At 42.7% G+C, this 22,108-nt stretch overlaps 1 protein-coding gene across 1 annotated transcript; it reads right to left on the bottom strand.

Moving 5' to 3' along the window:
• Positions 1-7,438: 7,438 nt before the first annotated feature.
• LOC139380556 (toll-like receptor 2 type-2) lies at positions 7,439-11,414 on the bottom strand. The gene is made up of 3 exons (XM_071123313.1): positions 10,419-11,414; positions 9,076-10,258; positions 7,439-8,876 (listed from the first exon to the last, which is right to left on the bottom strand). The coding sequence occupies exons 1-3, from the start codon at positions 11,411-11,413 to the stop codon at positions 8,388-8,390; spliced, it is 2,667 nt and encodes an 888-aa protein (XP_070979414.1). The 5' UTR covers position 11,414; the 3' UTR covers positions 7,439-8,387.
• Positions 11,415-22,108: the final 10,694 nt, after the last annotated feature.

The following is a 22,108-nucleotide window of genomic DNA, read 5'->3' as shown; positions in this document are numbered from 1 at the left end:
AGCCACTGGGGCAAGTTGTCTTTTCATTTCATCCAGTTCCAAATGATCATGTAGGTTAAAATCTAGCCGCCTTTCAAATTCTCTTTGAAAAACAAAGGACATGCTAAACTATGATCTAGATACAGGCAGCCGATAACTAGCAACCCACGAATTACAATGTTTAAATAATATTGACTCCAGCAGCAACTAGAATTGAAAAATATTGATCCAATGGAGAATGAGACATTGCTATTGGTTGCCCAGGTGAGCACACGTCACCAATACAGCCCTGGTAGGCCTACACAGAGGAAACCGTCAGACCTTGCTGTTCTCAGGGGTCCAGTATAAACCGCAAAACGATCAGGTATCTCAGTAACTTTCTAGATGGTTTCCAAGCTATTGATTGTCATCCCCAGAGATGCATAAATAATGTAGCCCAGTCTTTTGTGTGCGGTGGGGGAGTGATGAGTGCAGCTATCCTAGTAATTCAAGCTCTGAAAGGGGGGGGGGCGTGTAGGCCTAATTTTATCTTACCTTTATTTAACGAAGCAAGTCAGTTAAGAACAAATTCTTATTGTCAATGACAGCCTAGGAACAGTGGGTTAACTGCCTTGTTCAGGGGCAGAACAACAGATTAACCTTACAGTTACTGACCCAACACTAACTACTAGACTACCTGCCATTCAGAGGGTGAGTGGGCAGACAAAAGATTTGTGCCTTTGAACCGGGTATGGTAGTATATGCCAGGCGCACCAGTTTGAGTGTGTCAAGAACTGCAACACTGCTGGATTTTTCCACTCACAATAGTTTCCCCATTTGTATCAAGAATGGTCCACCACCCAAAGGACATCCAGCCAACTTTACACAATTGTGGGAAGCAATTGGCATCAACATGGGCCAGCATCCCTGTGGAACACTTGACACCTTGCAGAGTCCATGCCCCAACAAATTGAGGCCCTGCTTAGGGTAAAAGTTTTGCACACTGTATAGTTATCAACAGGCAATTATAAAAGAGATGGCAAAATGTGCAATAATCAAAAGAGAAGCACTATAAAATAAACTCAATCCCCCACCCACAAAAAACAAAAATATTTCTCACCAGGTAGCCTATAGGCTGCAATGGCACAGAAATATACATATGCTCAACAAGAAATAGGAATGCAGGTTATGTTAAAAATCTATTGACCACAAACACGTTCGCTACTCACCTCAACGCCGATGACAAACGAAGCAGAAGTGGCGTCGATCCTCATCTTACCTGTTTTATGCATCTCACCTCTGAAAAAATTAAAATCAGGCGCCTCCCATCGGTGAAACCTGCAACATCACGGATACAAATGACACGGGTAGACCTAATTCATTTGACCATGTAAGGTTACATTTGGCGGTGCAACTACTAATTACAATTATTATACAGAATGTATTAGCCTACCGCATAAACAATACAGTATCAGTATACTATCGTATAGGCTGTATTTAACAACGACGTCTTCAAATGATGGGACCTATTGGTTTAAAGCAACTAAAACGACGGACTTCCATTCCGAGTTTATTAGCAGGTTTGTATTCATTACGAAGTTGCAACGGAAACCGTTTACGGTTAAAGAACCAAACTGATGGAAACAAAGGAAACGGGAATGGGACCTAACTAAATTTGGCCAATAGAAACTCTCAAGAAACTTGCAACAGAATAAACGTAGTGAATGAATATACCCCATGTAACCCTTATTCTAGTGCATTACATGAGAGATCGGACTTTCTCTTTAGTCTTCTGAGGGAAATGCCATGACGCTTCCCAAATGCTCTGTCTAAACGCAAATAGGCACGAAGGATACCGTTTTGGAAAGATTTGGAATAACTTTCACGTCTGTGAGAAAGTATTTATAAAAATAAATACAAAAAGGTTAAATGACTACACACATTTTTAGGATTAGAGTTCCCATGCCGGGCGGCCATATTTCCATGTTATAGCGCTTGTTTAGGCCCACGGAAGACAGAGGCAACCGTGAGAAGTGTGCAGGAGGGCATGGAACAAAGGAATATGTAGTATCGGTGGAAACAGTTGTGTGTTAACTGTGGGGGTACCCATGATACCGAGGATCAGAAGTTTCCAGTGAGAGAAAGGCAGACTGAAGTTGCCAGGATCAGAGTAGTACAGAAGGTGTGGTATGCTGAGACGGTGAAGAGAGTAGGAGAGGAAGATGGGTACAGGGCTAGAGCTCCAGAGAGTATCTATCCCTGTGCAGAGGCTGAGGCCAACAGAGAGTGAGGCATAGCCATGGTTATTAACTGTACCACAGAAATGGAACATAAATCACAGAAAATAGATGTTGTGGTGGCAGCTGCAGAGAAGTACTTGGGTGTACGAGATTTTACTGCAGAAGATTTACATGGTGTGTTTAATGATAGTGTCTCGTCCTCCCAGGATTGTTGGCCTGGTGTCGGATCAGATAGAGCCAAGTAGTGGAAAGGTGGTGAGGTTTTTAATGGGTATAAGGTTAGTAGGTCCCTTTTCCCCGTCCCCTTCCCTTTTTGTGTCACAAAGTGTAATGAATTCACACTCCAGAATATTAGGCAGAAACACAGGCCTAGATAAGAGAAATAGATGAATAGGGAGGCTGTGACCGGCCTCACACTCCAGTACACTAGGTGGCGCTGTATGTACCTCTCAGTTTGTTGCGGTCCTCCAATACAAATTTGTAGAATAATAAGAAGAAGAAGATGAAGAGCAGAAGATGCGACCACCTCTTCTAATTAGCTATCGAAGCATCTCCTAACATTTGTGTGTAATAGTGTTGTAACTGAAAAATACTGTCGGCTGCAACTGTGTTAAAAGCGGTTTAAACAGTGTACAGTAAGTATTTGTTTTGCATTTGTGAAATTATTTTGATGTGAAAGGCTTTATGTTTCCAAAACCGTATCGCAAGGGAGGATTGTTAACGTTTCTAAATGTTTAAACAGAGCGTCAGGATTGTAATTCACATGGAGCCAGCTGTCTTCCATACCATCTGCTGAGAACCCAAGACGGGGACCGACTGTAAGCAGAGAGGAAGAGGCGAAGCAAGAGGTTTTACTCTGCTCAAAATCTGTCCACGAAAAACAATCCCCCGAATTTATGCACAAACTGACAGAAACCGTCTAAGGGAAGCTCATCTGCGTGCTCGTCGTCCTCACCAGGGTATTGATCTGACTGCAATTTAGCGTTGTAACCGACTTCAGTGGGGAAATGCTCACCTTCGATGGCCACTAGCACACTGGAGAAGTGTGTTCTACAAGGAAGAATTCCTGTTTCAACTGTACTGGGCAGATGGCAGGCGTGGGCGAGCGGTTTGCTGACGTCAACGTTGTGAACAGTGCCCCATGGTGGTGGGTGGGTTATGGTATAGGCAGGCATAAGCTTTGGACAACTAACACAATTGCATTTTATCAATGGCAATTTGAATGCACAGAGATATCGTGACGAGATCCTGAGGCTCATTGTCGTGCCATTCATCCGCCGCCATCACCTCATGTTTCAGCATGATATTGCACAGCCCCATGTCGCAATGATCTGTACGCAATTCCTGGAATGTCCCAGTTCTCCCATGGCCTGAATTCTCACCAGAGATGTCACCCATTGAGCATGTTTTGGATGCTCTGGATAGACGTGTACGACAGTGTGTTCCAGTTCCTGACAATTACCGCACAGCATCTTCGCACAGCCATTGAAGAGGAGTGGGACAACATTCCACAGGTCACAATCAACAGCCTGATCAACTCTATGCGAAGGAGATGTGCCACACTTCATGAGGTAAATGTTGGTCACACCAGATGTTGACTGGTTTTCCACTCCCCTACCTTTTTTTAAAAGTATCTATGATCAACAGATGCATACCTGTATTCACAGTCATGTGAAATCCATAGGTTGGAACATAATTCATTTATTTAAATTGACTGATTTCCATAGATGAACTGTCAAATCTTTGAAATTGTTGCATGTTGTGTTTATATTTTAAGTCAGTGTAAATTGAATCCTAATTTAGGGGATAGGCGTACATTAGCCATGGGATATGACAGTACATTAGCCATGGGATATGACAGTACATTAGCCATGGGATATGACAGTACATTAGCCATGGGAAATGACAGTACATTAGCCATGGGATATGACAGTACATTAGCCATGGGATATGACAGTACATTAGCCATGGGATATGACAGTACATTAGCCATGGGATATGACAGTACATTAGCCATGGGATATGACAGTACATTAGCCATGGGATATGACAGCAGCAGGTCAGATATGTATAGGCCTACTACAGTATGTTCCATGCATTCACTCTCTCTCTCACACCATTGTCCCTTGCTGGGCACCTAAAATGGTTTGCCAGCATTTATCACCTCAAATGGCATCACATGGAAATAATCTCCCTCTGTATGCTTCTGCGCTCATATCAGACGCTAACTACCATATTCAAATCAGCTGTAGCCGATGAATGAGCCATCTTTCATCACACATGCTATATTCTATGAGATTATAATTCATTCATATGCTAATGTCCACGTTGACATACAGTGTCTGTCCTTCTGTCCTTTTTCAAGATTACATGCTCTTATGCCACGACTATGGTAGATTAGATAAACACACGCAATAAAACAAACACTCCTTCAGAAGTATATTTGCAGAATACAAAACCAAGGGGTCAATTAAGTGATAATTCCTGAGAAGCCGTGGTTTATAGGATATCTTGGCAAAGGTGCTAGGCCTGATATGTGTTAACTGTCCATGTTGTCAGAATACAGACCTCTGTCATAAGTATTCACATGTCATATACTTTGTGTTTTACTTTGTAGGCTATACTTTGTGTTTTACTTTGTAGGCTATACTTTGTGTTTTACTTTGTAGGCTATACTTTGCTTAACCTTCCAAGATTAGACAGCTCCAGGACAAATACTGTAAGTCTGGTGGAAGTCATTCATCGAGGCTTGGCCATGTCGAGGCCACAAAAGCGCGCTGTGCAGAGTGCGTTTCCGAGGTGATCTCACTTAAGTAGATGTCAACCTGAGTGACCCGGAAAAAGAGCACTCACCTTTCCCTTTTGTGTGGGAAACTAAAGCCACCGTCTCTCATTACTGTGCAGAGAAGCATAACCAACTGTTAGAATCTCTTACAGCCTGTGCAATCTTCAACTTAATCGTACCTTCAATTATCTTGTTGATAAACACAGTTCACACGGATTATTCCAGAACACTGAAAATACAGGTAGAAATGATAATGCACATGGGATTGAAAAATGCATAGAGTGATACCATGTTTTCTTCTTATGTTCTGTGCTCAGGTGTCGATTTCTGTAAATAACCAGCACATAATACATTTTGATTTAGTCTGGGTAGCAATTTTCAAATTTAACAATTGGAAAAACACAAAAGGAGACGTACTAGAATAGGAACAGCCATATTTAATACTGTACATCAAATTAACGTTCAAAAATTTGGATATTGAATCTGGAAGCATTGCAAGATATCAAAATTGTATAAAATAAAAATATACACCCAGATAGTAATATCCCATGCGAAAGGATCTCAGCATATTCTTCCCAGAATCGTTATTAAAATCAATCTGAACTTCCTGTGACCCCTGTGGCATTATGTCATGTTTGTTGTCTTGCTGGGCATATAACTACAGGCAGATGCTGTTTGTTATATCATGTCTGACATCTGCCAGTTTCTGTGATATAAGTCGGATCTCTTCCTCAAAACATACACACACACACACACACACACACACACACACACACACACACACACACACACACACACCAACTAAATGTGACTTCCAGAAAATGTAAAAGGGTGTCACCTATTGTTTCACAAAGTAGCCCTTCACACTGATATTGTAACACAGAATTACACTGCATTTTAACACATCCCTATTTCTAAATACCCACTCAACAGTCAAGTATAAAACACACCACTGTTTTATTAGAGTTATTGGCTTAAATTCATTTGCATTAGGCAATATGTTATGATAAGCAATTAACTCATTTGTTATTTACTTAATTAGTAAATAGCATTCACATTAACAATAACATTCACATGTACATTAAAGCATGTAAAGAGTATAGAAAAGTAAAACATATTTAGGAAACTATATTTCATTATTATAATGTATTTATATTGTTTTAAATATTTGGATCACATTTTTCTCAAAATTACTGGACATGAATACATTGCATAAGCTACATTTTTCATTCTAAACAATTGTCATTTAACATGCAGTCCCCACTGGTTCCCTCTTTCATATGAGATTTGTGGCTTGCATACCCAGAGCAGATTCTACATGGCATGTGTATGTGGCACCTGCACATAAAATGTAATTTGCTTTGAATTAAAGTGTCTGCTAAATGGCATCCATTTTGTGTTACAGTAATTGTGATCAGTGGCCGAGTGGTGTTGGGAGTGTAACCACGCTGCATGACACCTGTCACCACATCTTCCTGGCACCTTGCTTGTTATCTCAAGTGTGACACGGGAGATCCCATTTGAGCTGTTGAGTTTGTGGTCTTTCAACACCTGTCAGCAGGGCCCTTGGCCTGGGTCGCTTAGAGAGCACATGGGGCAGAGAGCTTACAGTGCCTATAGAAAATGTCTACACCCCCCTTGAATTTCTTCACATTTTATTGTGTTACAAAGGGGATTTCAAATTGATTTAATGGTCTTTTTTCGTCAACGATCTACACAAAATACTCTATCAAAGTTTTTTTTAGCATAATTGAAAAATAAAACGTTCATGCACCTTGATTAGATACGTTTTCACCCCCTGAGTCAATACATGTTAGAAACACCTTTGGCAGTGATTACAGCTGTGAGTCTTCTTGGGTAAGTCTTATACGAGCTTTGCACACCTGTATTGTGCAATATTTCCCCATTATTCTTTTCAAAATTCTTCAAGTTCTGGGAAGGTGTTGGGGATCACGGCTAGAAAGTCATTTTCAAGTCTTGCCCTAGATTTTCAAGCAGATTTAAGTCATCTGTAACTTGGCCACTCAGGAACATTCACTGTCTTCTTGGTAAACAACTCCAGTGTAGATTTGGCTTTGTGTTTTAGGTTACTGTCCTGCTTCAAGGTGAACTCCTCTCCTAGTGTCTGGTGTAAAGCAGACTAGCAGGTTTTCCTCTACGATTTTGCCTGTGCTTAGCTTCATCCTGTTTCTTTTTATCCTGAACAATTCACCAGTATTTGCCGATGTCAAGCATACCCATACCATGATGCAGCCACCACCGTGCTTGCAAATAAGGAGGCAGTTACTCAGTGATTTGTTGTGTTGGACTTTCCCCAAAGATAAAGGCTTTGCATTTAGTCCAAAAACTGTATTCCTTTGCCTTGTTTCTTTTTCTTTCAGTATTACTTTAGTGCCTTGTTGCATACATATGCATGTTTTGGGGAAAATATATATTCTGTGTATTTGTATTATTCTTTTTCTCTGTCATTTATTGTGAAGTCACTACAATGTTATTGATCCATCCTCAGTTTTCTCCCATCACAGCCATTGAACTCTGTAGCTGTTTTAAAATCAGCAATGTCCGCATGTTGACATCCCTAAGCAGTTTCCTTCTTATCCTGCAGCTCAGTTCAGAAGGACGACTGTTTCTTTGATGTGTCTGGGTTGTTTGATACATCCTCCACAGCATGCTTATTAACTTGGCCATGCTTAAAGATATATTCAATGTCTGATTTGTTATTGTTACCCATCTACCAATCACTGCCCTTCTTTCAAAAGGCTCCTTGGTCCTTGTAGTTGAATCTGTGCTTGAAATTCAAGACTTGACTGAGGGACCTTACAGATGTTGTGTGCGTGTGCGTGTGCGTGTGTGTGTGTGTGTGTGTGTGTGTGTGTGTGTGTGTGTGTGTGTGTGTGTGGGAGACAGAGGAAAGGGTAGTCATTCAGAAATCACATCAACCCCTATTATTTCACAGAAAGTGAGTCCATATAACTTATTATGAGATTTGTTAAGATTATTTTTACTTCTGAACTAAATGCAACGACCATATTTTAGTTATTTAATTTGTGTTCATTTGTAAACATTTGTATAACTTTTTTTTCACTTTGACATTGTGGAGTATTTTGTGAAGATCAATGACAAAAAAATTACAATTAAATCTATTTCAATCCCGCTTTGTATCGCAACAAAATGTAAAGAGTTCAAGGGGGAGTAAGCACTGTACATGTCAGAAGGGTGGGTGGCAGACGGATCGTGTTATTCACTGTCATCATTATGAAACACTTGCTAATGCTACAAGCAGCTTGGAAAACACATTATCTGCCACAGCATGGCCAAGAAGTCACTCAAGCTCAGCACTTCAGAGAGAGATTGGTCTTGGGACACTTTGCACATTACAAGCTACATGCTTGGCTTATTTTGTCTCATGCCACGGCTACAGGGATCAGTCTTTGCCCACAAAACTCTGCACTTCTCACTGAAAGATTTTTGATCTCCCGAGGAACTACTTTGTGGAGCTCTGCTTCTCTGTCTAAATTTGGCATAGCTATCGCTGGCTTCTCATCCTCTAGAGGAATCTCTATCACAGGCACAGCGCCAACTGAGGATACACTGCTGCTCCTACCACTAAGAGCCTGCTCTCTAGTCACTGTGGGCTTGCCCAGGCAGCTCCTAAGTTGAGCCCAGAAGAAGGTCTGCTGCTTGGCTTGCTGGGGCCACTCTAGGTATGTTTTGGTGTTCAGCATCTTCTTGAGCTTACAATACTTGCTGGGCAGAGATTCAGGGTCGATGGGTTCTTTAACCACCAGAATAACATCGCTGAAGGTCTTGCCGATGGCTCTTTGCTGGGCAAAGTAGAGCTCGTAGTTGCACCAATCGCTGTTCACAAAGTGGTGTGACAACACAAATATGACCTGGATTTGGAAACAAAAAATTCAGAGGATAGGGTGTATTCATTTAGGCAAATGCACAGTGCAGGAATTAGGATACAAACCTAAACAAAACATACATCTGACATTTTGGGTTGTTCAATTGACCTTTTATATTCAAAAGTGTGTTACTATTTATTTGTTAAAACACCTCTAACTTGTCTTCGTGGGTCCTCAACCTTACCTTTTCGCTGCTCTCAATATTTTCAATGATGTTGTCGATTATCCATTTTCCTGGCATGAAGTCTCTCTCATGGATACAGAGTCGGTAGGGGGGCTTGCTGTTCTCCAAGCAGGGCAACAACTGGTCCCTGACCCAGTCTGCATCTGGGTGGCTATAGGAGATGAATGCATGGTAAGCATAGATTTGTGATTTTCCAGATGTTCCTTCCTGATGAGCCCTGTATTTGGCTCTGAGGATCTGATATGTGGCTTTAATGTACCAGGGAACATTGAATATGTAGCATATAAGCATCAACACTAAAACCACAGCAGCAGTAGTAGCCACACAGATGATGATGACCAGTCTGATATCGCAGGCCACGTGACCCGGGAAGAAATTTGCCACAGCGGTATTGAGCAGGGCCTCTGGATGATAACACTTGTAGTTCTCTGGCCAGTCAGTGATGTTGACCTTCCCCTTGGAAATGGTGTCCTGGATGAAGGCGTGGAGGTCGCATGTGCAGTGGAATGGGTTGTTCCCTGCTGTCAGTCGAGAAAGCTGGGTCATGTCCTGGAAGGAGCCCATGCTGATGAGCCCAAAGGAGTTCCCATCCAGAGCCAGTGACTGCAAGGAGCGACTTCTCCACCCAGAGGGGATGAACTTGATCTTGTTCCCATTGAGCAGGAGCTCCTTGAGGCTGATGGTTTGTTGGAAGTAGGCCATGTCCAGCTGGTCCAGGTCACAGTACGAGAGGTCCAGGAATTGTACTGTGGTGGGCAGACACTGGAGGGCACCACTTTCGAATCGGTTGTGGTGAGCGATCACCTGGGTGATGTTCTGCATCCAGTTACAGTTGCGACTCTTCTCAGCAGAACCCAACATGTTGTGGCTGACATCCAGGACCTTCAACTGTTTGAACTCCCTGGTCAGGGAGGCTAAGTCCTGAAGGCTGGTCAGTTGGTTGGTGCTGACATTGAAGGAACGAAGAGCCGGCATGGTGCCCCTGTAGTCGCATCTCTGGTTGAAGAGGATGTTGTCCTGCAGGCGGTTGTTTGAGATGTCCAAAACCTCCATGCCTTCCATATTAAGCCAGGCATCGCAAGGCACAGATTTGAAGTTGACGTTCTGAATGGACAGCAGTCGGACTTTGTTGAACCATGTGAAGCGCCAGTCGAATCGCAAAATATCTGGATTGCTGATGTGCCTGAGGAGTAATGGAGACAAAACATGTAAGCATGAAAAAAAACATGTGGTCAAGATGATAACATAATTGGTACTTTCACACTACATAGATATAGAAACAGATTTCAATTGATGTCTGCATAGTGCTTTTGTAATAGAATAGTAGAATAAGATATGCTTACCACAGATTTAGTCTACTCAGAGCAAGGTCTTTGATACTGGATCCCAAGCCATTATCCACAAAGTTGGGCGAGCGAGCAAAGTCAATGTATTGAAGTGTCAGACGTTTAAGGGGGGTGATCTGTAGATTAAACAGAGCCATCCTCATAAGGTTCTCATTGAATTTTCCACGGTGAAAGATGAGCGAATCTACTTTGATGTCTTGCAAGCCTCTGAAAATATCCTCATCTCCCAAGTAATACATGAACTCAAAGAGGTTCCTGAATTGGATGAGACTGAAAGTCTTGTTGGCCAAGTCTCGTAGAATCAAAGGTAGGAAATTCGGCTTCTGATCTATGGCCATGTCAAAACCCATTCTACCTGTCTGGATTACCTTCAGACTACCCGGTTCATAGTAACTGATATTTGATGAAGTTTTAATAGCAAAGTCCTGCAACTGAATGTTCCTCAATGCCTGGAAGTCCCCTTTCCTTAGACCCTTGACCAAGGGGCCGCCCATGGACAGGGCCTTAAGGTGGGTCAATCTGGAGAAAACATCAGCTGACAATGTAGCCTGGGTGTAAAGGTTATTCGACATAAGGAGTTCCCTTAGATTAAAGAGGTCCTGCAAGGCGTTGGCAGGGATTTCCTCTAGGGAGTTGTTAAAGATGTTAAGATGCTCCAGGAGGGGGTTGTTGTGGAAGGCACGGTCCTCAATCACAGAGATGTTGTTGAACTGCAGCTCGAGGACACGAAGATGAGGTAGGCGAGAAAAGTAATTAACATGAATGGTATGAAGTTCATTGTAGGAGAGATCTATCCTTTCAAGCGTGGAAGGGAGGTGCTTCCATGGAACATGATCCAGTCGCTGACCAAGGCAGTTTGCGGAGCGACCAGAGTTGTAGATTTGACAGGGGCCTCTCTTATCATTCGAAGCAGGGGTTGGTGAGGCAAGGATCACAAGAAGTGGTGGACTAAACCACACAAAACCCAGTAGATTCATCGTGTGTATGTACATTTTGGATCTGTAAAGGAATGTAAAAATCTGTCAAGTTTAACAAATTACAAGATTGCATTCTATTGCATTCTCTAGGTCTTTATCATTTGAAGTTTGACTATAGTCTCCTCTTTACGTCCTTCAATCCTCAATTACAACTAATAATAGGGAGGGAGAAAATGGATTTCACTCTGATGTTACCCAGTATTTATGTGTCTGTGCCCAACATTACCCACACATTTCTGTTTCAAAGCCAAGAGAAGGGATTTGTGAAATATCGCCATGACACTCTTATCTATGGATACATGTTTGGTTCTACAGCTGCACCATCGAGAGCATCCTGACTGGTTGCATCACTGCCTGGTATGGCAACTGCTCGGCCTCCGACAGCAAGGTACTACAGAGGGTAGTGCGAACGGCCCAGTACATCATGGGGCCAAGTTTCCTGCTATCCAGAACCTCTATACCAGGCGGTGTCAGAGGAAGGCCCTAAAAATTGTCAAAGACTCCAGCCACCCTAGTCATAGACTATTTTCTCTGCTACCGCAGGGCAAGCGGTACCAGAGCGCCAAGTCAAGGTCCAGGAGGCTTCTAAACAGCTTCTACCCCAAAGCCATAAGACTCCTGAACATCTAGTCAAATGGCTACCCAGACTATTCACATGCCCCCTCCACACCACTGCCACTCTCTGTTGTCATCTATGCATAGTCACATTAATAACTCTACCTACATACTACCTCAACTAACCGGTGCCCCTGCACATTGCCTCTGTACCGGCACCCCCCTGTATATAGGAGATGGCGTAGCAGTCAGACGTCTTGTCGTGTCGTGTCCCTTGTATATATCGTTTTTTATTTTAATTTTTTTACATATTTTTCTTCGCATTTCTTTTAAAACATTTTGCTAAACCTCAACATCTAAATACTCTCCTGCAACCCGCCTCACCCAATGTAGCGCGGATCTGCTTTTTTTTCAAAAGTATTTTTTCAAAAGTATTTATATTTACTTCTAATCCGGAACCCCCTCAACTGAAGCTAGCCAGCTAACTACCAGCTATCAGTCAGCAAACCATTGCTAGCGGACATCAGCTAACCGGTCATCAGCTAACCTTTAGCTCGGAAAGCTCTCGCCAGTTCAAACAACGCGACTCTAACCAGAGCATAACGGACCTATTATTTTTATCCCCGGATTCCCACCGCAAACGGAAACATTTTCAGCTGGATCTTCACAACTAGCTAACCGCAACCCCGGATGATTACTCCTGGCTAGCGTTTCCATCCACTTAGCTTGAAGCTAGCCCGGCCAGAGCTCCTGTGCTACCACCGAAGCATACTCCTGGGCTACAATATCCGGACCCACGACCGGTCTATCGATGTCACCGCATGAAGAGGCATAAACAGACTCACCCCATCGCGACGTCCCCCAAAGGCTAACTTTCTAGCCCTTGCTATCTGCTTGCTTGCTAATTCGGCCTGCTAACTGCTAGCTTGTTTAGCCCCGGTCCGCTAACTGCTACCTTGTTTAGCCCCGGCCTACTAACTGTTAGCTTGTTAGCACAGGCCTGCTAACTGTCTGAATCGCCGCGTCCCAACCACTCACTGGACCCATATTTACTTTCAATCTCTTTTTGATTTTTAATTCGATTATACCTTCCGGTAACCTGCCTCACCCAATGTAATACGGAATCGCTAGTATTTTTTATTTTTAGAACACATTCAAGAACCTCCAGAAGCTAACCAGCTAACTAGCTACAAGCTATTTAGTCATTGTTAGCCACTGCTAGCGGCTTTTACCTTCTGCACAGCCAGCCAGTTTTTTTAACCTGGATAATACTCGCCAGTCTAGCTTCCCTGCCCCATCCACCACTGCCCCCTGGACACTGATCACTTGGCTACATAGCTGATGCATGCTGGACTGTCCATTAATCACGGTACTCCATTCTGCTTGTTTATGTTTTATCTGTCGGCCCCAGCCGCACTCAGGCTCTGTGTGTAGTTAATCCGACCCTCCCTGCCTAGTCAACGCCATTTTACCTGCTGTTGTTGTGCTAGCTGATTAGCTGTTGTTGTCTCACCTACTGTTTTAGCTAGCTCTCCCAATTCAACACCTGTGATTACTGTATGCCTCGCTGTATGTCTCTCTTAAATGTCAATATGCCTTGTATACTGTTGTTCAGGTTAGTTATCATTGTTTTAGTTTACAATGGAGCCCCTAGTTCCACTCTTCATACCCCTGATACCTCCTTTGTCCCACCTCCCACACATGCGGTGACCTCACCCATTACAACCAGCATGTCCAGAGATACAACCGCTCACATCATCACCCAGTGCCTGGGCTTACCTCCGCTGTACCCGCACCCCACCATACCCCTGTCTGCGCATTATGCCCTGAATATATTCTACCATGCCCAGAAATCTGCTCCTTTTATTCTCTGTCCCCAACGCTCTAGGCGACCAGTTTTGATAGCCTTTAGCCGCACCCTCATACTACTCCTCCTCTGTTCCGGCGGGTGATGTGGAGGTAAACCCAGGCCCTGCATGTCCCCAGGCACCCTAATTTGTTGACTTCTGTGATCGAAAAAGCCTTGGTTTGTCAACATCAGAAGCCTCCTCCCTAAGTTTGTTTTACTCACTGCTTTAGCACACTCTGCTAACCCTGATGTCCTTGCCGTGTCTGAATCCTGGCTCAGGAAGGCCACCAAAAATTCTGAGATTTCCATACCCAACTATAACATTTTCCGTCAAGATAGAACTGCCAAAGGGGGAGGAGTTGCAGTCTACTGCAGAGATAGCCTGCAAAGTAATGTCATACTTTCCAGGTCCATACCCAAACAGTTCGAACTACTAATTTTAAAAATTACTCTCTCCAGAAATAAGTCTCTCACTGTTGCCGCCTGCTACCGACCCCCCTCAGCTCCCAGCTGTGCCCTGGACACCATTTGTGAATTGATCGCCCCCATCTAGCTTCAGAGTTTGTTCTGTTAGGTGACCTAAACTGGGATATGCTTAACACTCCGGCAGTCCTACAATCTAAGCTAGATGCCCTCAATCTCACACAAATCATCAAGGAACCCACCAGGTACAACCCTAAATCTGTAAACAAGGGCACCCTCATAGACGTCATCCTGACCAACTGGCCCTCCAAGTACACCTCCGCTGTCTTCAACCACTGCCTCATTGCCTGTATCCGCTACGGAGCCGCAGTCAAACGACCACCCCTCATCACTGTCAAACGCTCCCTAAAACACTTCTGTGAGCAGGCCTTTCTAATCGACCTGGCCCGGGTATCCTGGAAGGACATTGACCTCATCCCGTCAGTTGAGGATGCCTGGTCATTCTTTAAAAGTAACTTCCTCACCATTTTAGATGCTCCGTTCAAAAAATGCAGAACTAAGAACAGATATAGCCCTTGGTTCACTCCAGACCTGACTGCCCTCGACCAGCACAAAAACATCCTGTGGCAGACTGCAATAGCATCGAATAGTCCCCGCGATATGCAACTGTTCAGGGAAGTCAGGAACCAATACACGCAGTCAGTCAGGAAAGCTAAGGCCAGCTTTTTCAGGCAGAAATTTGCATCCTGTAGCTCCAACTCCAAAAAGTTCTGGGACACTGTGAAGTCCATGGAGAACAAGAGCACCTCCTCCCAGCTGCCCACTGCAATGAGGCTAGGTAACACGGTCACCACCGATAAATCCATGATTATCGAAAACTTCAACAAGCATTTCTTAATGGCTGGCCATGCCTTCCGCCTGGCTACTCCAACCTCGGCCAACAGCTCCGCCCCCCCCCCGCAGCTACTCGCCCAAGCCTCTCCAGGTTCTCCTTTACCCAAATCCAGATAGCAGATGTTCTGAAAGAGCTGCAAAACCTGGACCCGTACAAATCAGCTGGGCTTGACAATCTGGACCCTCTATTTCTGAAACTATCCGCCGCCATTGTCGCAACCCCTATTACCAGCCTGTTCAACCTCTCTTTCATATCGTCTGAGATCCCCAAGGATTGGAAAGCTGCCGCAGTCATCCCCCTCTTCAAAGGGGGAGACACCCTGGACCCAAACTGTTACAGACCTATATCCATCCTGCCCTGCCTATCTAAGGTCTTCGAAAGCCAAGTCAACAAGCAGGTCACTGACCATCTCGAATCCCACCGTACCTTCTCCGCTGTGCAATCTGGTTTCCGAGCCGGTCACGGGTGCACCTCAGCCACGCTCAAGGTACTAAACGATATCATAACCGCCATCGATAAAAGACAGTACTGTGCAGCCGTCTTCATCGACCTTGCCAAGGCTTTCGACTCTGTCAATTACCATATTCTTATCGGCAGACTCAGTAGCCTCGGTTTTTCTGATGACTGCCTTGCCTGGTTCACCAACTACTTTGCAGACAGAGTTCAGTGTGTCAAATCGGAGGGCATGCTGTCCGGTCCTCTGGCAGTCTCTATGGGGGTGCCACAGGGTTCAATTCTCGGGCCGACTCTTTTCTCTGTATATATCAATGATGTTGCTCTTGCTGCGGGCGATTCCCTGATCCACCTCTACGCAGACGACACTATTCTATATACTTCCGGCCCGTCCTTGGACACTGTGCTATCTAACCTCCAAACGAGCTTCAATGCCATACAACACTCCTTCCGTGGCCTCCAACTGCTCTTAAACGCTAGTAAAACCAAATGCATGCTTTTCAACCATTCGCTGCCTGCACCCGCACGCCTGACTAGCATCACCACCCTGGATGGTTCCGACCTTGAATATGTGGACATCTATAAGTACCTAGGTGTCTGGCTAGACTGTAAACTCTCCTTCCAGACTCATATCAAACATCTCCAATCGAAAATCAAATCTAGAGTCGGCTTTCTATTCCGCAACAAAGCCTCCTTCACTCACGCCGCCAAACTTACCCTAGTAAAACTGACTATCCTACCGATCCTCGACTTCGGCGATGTCACCTACAAAATAGCTTCCAACACTCTACTCAGCAAACTGGATGCAGTTTATCACAGTGCCATCCGTTTTGTCACTAAAGCACCTTATACCACCCACCACTGCGACCTGTATGCTCTAGTCGGCTGGCCCTCGCTACATATTCGTCGCCAGACCCACTGGCTCCAGGTCATCTACAAGTCCATGCTAGGTAAAGCTCCGCCTTATCTCAGTTCACTGGTCACGATGGCAACACCCACCCGTAGCACGCGCTCCAGCAGGTGTATCTCACTGATCATCCCTAAAGCCAACACCTCATTTGGCCGCCTTTCGTTCCAGTTCTCTGCTGCCTGTGACTGGAACGAATTGCAAAAATCGCTGAAGTTGGAGACTTTTATCTCCCTCACCAATTTCAAACATCTGCTATCTGAGCAGCTAACCGATCGCTGCAGCTGTACATAGTCTATCGGTAAATAGCCCACCCATTTTTACCTACCTCATCCCCATACTGTTTTTATTTATTTACTTTTCTGCTCTTTTGCACACCAATATCTCTACCTGTACATAACCATCTGATCATTTATCACTCCAGTGTTAATCTGCAAAATTGTAATTAATCGCCTACCTCCTCATGCCTTTTGCACACAATGTATATACAGTGCCTTGCGAAAGTATTCGGCCCCCTTGAACTTTGCGACCTTTTGCCACATTTCAGGCTTCAAACATAAAGATATAAAACTGTATTTTTTTGTGAAGAATCAACAACAAGTGGGACACAATCATGAAGTGGAACGACATTTATTGGATATTTCAAACTTTTTTAACAAATCAAAAACTGAAAAATTGGGCGTGCAAAATTATTCAGCCCCTTTACTTTCAGTGCAGCAAACTCTCTCCAGAAGTTCAGTGAGGATCTCTGAATGATCCAATGTTGACCTAAATGACTAATGATGATAAATACAATACGCCTGTGTGTAATCAAGTCTCCGTATAAATGCACCTGCACTGTGATAGTCTCAGAGGTCCGTCAAAAGCGCAGAGAGCATCATGAAGAACAAGGACCACACCAGGCAGGTCCGAGATACTGTTGTGAAGAAGTTTAAAGCCGGATTTGGATACAAAAAGATTTCCCAAGCTTTAAACATCCCAAGGAGCACTGTGCAAGCGATAATATTGAAATGGAAGGAGTATCAGACCACTGTAAATCTACCAAGACCTGGCCGTCCCTCTAAACTTTCAGCTCATACAAGGAGAAGACTGATCAGAGATGCAGCCAAGAGGCCTATGATCACTCTGGATGAACTGCAGAGATCTACAGCTGAGGTGGGAGACTCTGTCCATAGGACAACAATCAGTCGTAAATTGCACAAATCTGGCCTTTATGGAAGAGTGGCAAGAAGAAAGCCATTTCTTAAAGATATCCATAAAAAGTGTTGTTTAAAGTTTGCCACGAGCCACCTGGGAGACACACCAAACATGTGGAAAAAGGTGCTCTGGTCAGATGAAACCAAAATTGAACTTTTTGGCAACAATGCAAAACGTCATGTTTGGCGTAAAAGCAACACAGCTGAACACACCATCCCCACTGTCAAACATGGTGGTGGCAGCATCATGGTTTGGGCCTGCTTTTCTTCAGCAGGGACAGGGAAGATGGTTAAAATGGATGGGAAGATGGATGGAGCCAAATACAGGACCATTCTGGAAGAAAACCTGATGGAGTCTGCAAAAGACCTGAGACTGGGACAGAGATTTTGTCTTCCAACAAGACAATGACCCAAAACATAAAGCAAAATCTACAATGGAATGGTTCAAAAATAAACATATCCAGGTGTTAGAATGGCCAAGTCAAAGTCCAGACCTGAATCCAATCGAGAATCTGTGGAAAGAACTGAAAACTGCTGTTCACAAATGCTCTCCATCCAACCTCACTGAGCTCGAGCTGTTTTGCAAGGAGGAATGGGAAAACATGTCAGTCTCTCGATGTGCAAAACTGATAGAGACATACCCCAAGCAACTTACAGCTGTAATCGCAGCAAAAGGTGGCGCTACAAAGTATTAACTTAAGGGGGCTGAAAAATTTTGCACGCCCAATTTTTCAGTTTTTGATTTGTTAAAAAAGTTTGAAATATCCAATAAATGTCGTTCCACTTCATGATTGTGTCCCACTTGTTGTTGATTCTTCACAAAAAAATACAGTTTTATATCTTTATGCTTGAAGCCTGAAATGTGGCAAAAGGTCGCAAAGTTCAAGGGGGCCGAATACTTTCGCAAGGCACTGTAGACTCTCTTTTTTTTCTACTGTGTTATTGACTTGTTAATTGTTTACTCCATGTGTAACTCTGTGTTGTCTGTTCACACTGCTATGCTTTATCTTGGCCAGGTCGCAGTTGCAAATGAGAACTTGTTCTCAACTAGCCTACCTGGTTAAATAAAGGTGAAATATATATATATTTTTTTTTATTGTTATTTTTTACTGTTCCTCTTTAATGACTTGTTACTTTTATCTCTTATTCTTGTCCGTATTTTTTTTTAACTGCACTGTCGGTTAGGGGCTCGTAAGTAAACATTTCACTGTAAGGTTGTTGTATTCGGCGCATGTGATAAATAAAATGTGATTTGATTTGATGTTTACATCCATGTTTACCATCACTGTCTTGATTATTACAGGTTGAATATTAACATGCTTGCATGGGAGAATGGTCCAACAGTGTGCATCTTTCAAGTTAGGCTTTAGTGTAGCAAATTATTAATAACATAGGCAAAAAGCAACCAGATGAAGAATACCAACAACCAATAATTTCCTGCCCATTATGTATAGTTCTCTCTTTGTGGGCAATACAATGAGGAAATGCCAATTGAGCGTAAGATTTCTCAACACGGACCGTATGGTCAGTTCTGGCATGCACATCACCTGATCTATTGACTTAGTTCAGACTACTGTTGTGGTGTTGGGAAGTGAAATGCTCAAATTTCCATAGCAAAACTAAAAAAGGATATATGCAATTCTAGGGGGCTATTTCCAGGACCCACATTTAAACCTATTTATGGGCTAAAATGCATGCTCATTGGAGAACCTTTAAAGTACATTTAAAGATACATATTTTAAAAACGTTTAGCTGTACCTGTTAGTGGATGGGATGCTGGTATCTGTTCAAGACCAGCTGACGTGTTGATATGCCTTACACAAGGGACTGAACTGCTTCATCCCCCTTGACTGAGATGAAAATCCTCTTGCAGACTAATTGTCATGACTGAATGTTTCTACTAACCCTCATAAGACACAGTACTCTGCCCATGGCTGTTAAGTACAGTCCCCCAAGTCCTCATAATCCTTTATTTATACTACAAACCAACGGTAACTCACTGTTTTGGCATTACCTTCACGTGGGAAATATATCAAGTTTTTTTACCACACCACAAATAGTTTTAGTAAAATTGTATCCAGTGAGTGACAAGAAGGGAGTAAACATTTATGTAATGAATAAATATTGAATGGCTTCAGAATTATTGCTTCATTATATTTACACCTGACTTATCAGCCAACACTTTCTTCGCCAATATTTAAGAAAATTGATATCTGATTGTCGTGGATGACATATTCTGACATCTCATCAAAGTGAACCAGTGAACCCTTTGACTGTTGTTCTATAGGCCAATGGATCCCAAACTGTGGGGCGCGCTCTCTAGGGCAAACAAAGTCCGGCTTTAAACTTACTATTGAAAGTTGTAATAGTAGAATGCACAAGGTGCAATTTCAAAATTGGGCAGTGCGTCATCACTTCTGCTTTTCTTGTTAGTCGTAGCAGACCTTAGAGAGCTATTTATAACTTGTCAGAAATGACCAGATCAGCTAGCTCATGTCAGCTAATGTTTTTTTATGTCGTTTTTGTAGTCCATAAATATTGTTGTCATTTTTTTGTCACTGCAATATAAGATGAATACACATTAGACATGGCAAAATGTATAGAATTGCAAGTAAATTAGCTTTAAAACTGCTAAATGTTATTTGCACCCCATGACAAAATGTGTAGAATTGCAGGAAATTAGCTTTAAACCTGCAAAATTCTATTCACCAACAAGAGGGCTTTGAACAGTTTGTGTCATGAACAGTGCTTGTGCCCATAGAAATAGACGTGGCTATTCGTGGGACGTGGGATGTTCCCCAATGCTGGAAGAGGGGCCCCGAGTGAAAAAGTTTGGGAACCCCTGTTATGGCCTACAGTAAGTTTGGTATTCTATCAATGTTTTATGATATTTTGAATAATTCCAACTGATGAAACATGAAACAAAAACATTTTATTTTCAGAAGCCATTGCTTTTCTCAGTAAAGATTCTGGATTTGTTTTATTTTTTATCTGTGGCATATTGTATTTTCTGATAACAAAATGTCTAAGGTATTCCATTAGCCTCCACTTTGTTTACGGTATACATTGGGTGGCATATACTTAGGCTATGGAATGCTTCCTGGAGACTAACCCTTTCAAACTTCAGGTCAGAGTTCTGCTCTCCATATAGAGGTAAATATTTAGGTAATGAACGCCTTCTTTCTGCTGGAGGGGTTAATTTATGATGTTTATAATTCATTGGTCAGTCTGTTAGACTGCTGTCTTTATCTTGATCTTGACCTCTTTTTCTGAGGTGCATCTCCTTCACTGACATTCATATCTGTCAGGGTTCCTTGACTCGTAAATATTTCCTTACTATGTGGGGTTGTTTTGTAATTTAACATAGAGGAAATATGCCCTTCTATGTTTCTATGGGTGTAAAAAAATAAATAATAATCATAGCTTTATTTCACAATGGTACCTACTGTACCAGTAGTTTAGAGGAATCAGTTCTCTAGCCAACACTGATAGTTATTCCTACAAATTAATGAAAAAAAGATCAACAATGTCATTAATATTGATTCAGTAAAATGCCTTACATGAATATAACCCCATTACAAAATAATAACCCAATATAATGACCAAAATAAAGCATAGGCCAATCATGAAATGGTTCAATATAAGTATTTACCAATCTTATTGTTATTGTACCAGGAACTCAGGAAAGGTCTTCCTCCTTTAAAATATGCTTAGATTAACACTAGACCTTGCAGAGTGATTAAATCAATATCAGCCAACTGTAACTGAGTGAGTGATTAATGTCCCACGGACCAATGTCAGACCGCATGGTAACTCATAAATATGAAGCAATGAGTGGCTGATGAGAAGGGAAGGATTTTTTTACTGGAAAGTACGAGGAGCTTCCTTCTAAAGCTGGTCTCTATTTACTTAAAGTTATTGCTTACCACCCGGTCAGAGCAGTCAACCCTGAGCTATGTGCCTCTAACCTACATGTTTAGAGTATTAATAGGCTACATGAACTCTGTTAGTTAGCCTGGTTAGCCATCAACTCACTGGTTGTGTGCTTCTGAATGTCTAATATTGGGATCAGATGACTTGCCTACCCAAATATGTGTGATTTACACTACAAATACAAAAGTTCACTTTTGATTATTATCTACAAATGAGTGACATACAGTACCAGCCAAAGGTCTGGACACACCTACTCATTCCAGGGTTTTTCTTTATTTTTTACTATTTTCTACAATGTAGAATAATAGTGAAGACATCAACACTATGAAATAACACACATGGAATCATGTAGTTACCAAAAAAGTGTTAAAACAAATCAAAATATATTTAATATTTGATATTCTTCAAAGTAGCGACCCTTTGTCTTGATGACAGCTTTGCACATTGCTCCCAGGTAATGACTTGCCCCAAAGTATTTTGTCATGGTACTGTCCGTTGT

The sequence above is a fragment of the Oncorhynchus clarkii genome, chromosome 2 (genome assembly GCF_045791955.1).
Source record: "Oncorhynchus clarkii lewisi isolate Uvic-CL-2024 chromosome 2, UVic_Ocla_1.0, whole genome shotgun sequence".
Classification (NCBI taxonomy): Eukaryota; Metazoa; Chordata; class Actinopteri; order Salmoniformes; family Salmonidae; genus Oncorhynchus; species Oncorhynchus clarkii.
Note: the sequence above shows the minus strand (reverse complement) of the source record. Positions and strands in the feature narration are given on the sequence as shown.

Bases quoted from the DNA above. Each gene is read 5' to 3' on its own strand.
- LOC139380556 (XM_071123313.1), bottom strand. From the start codon at position 11,413: ATGTACATACACACGATGAATCTACTGGGTTTTGTGTGGTTTAGTCCA. The intron at 10,259-10,418 runs GTAAGCATATCT...ATTACTCCTCAG, and splicing joins CTGAGTAGACTAAATCTGTG to GCACATCAGCAATCCAGATA. The intron at 8,877-9,075 runs GTAAGGTTGAGG...TTCCAAATCCAG, and splicing joins ATATTGAGAGCAGCGAAAAG to GTCATATTTGTGTTGTCACA.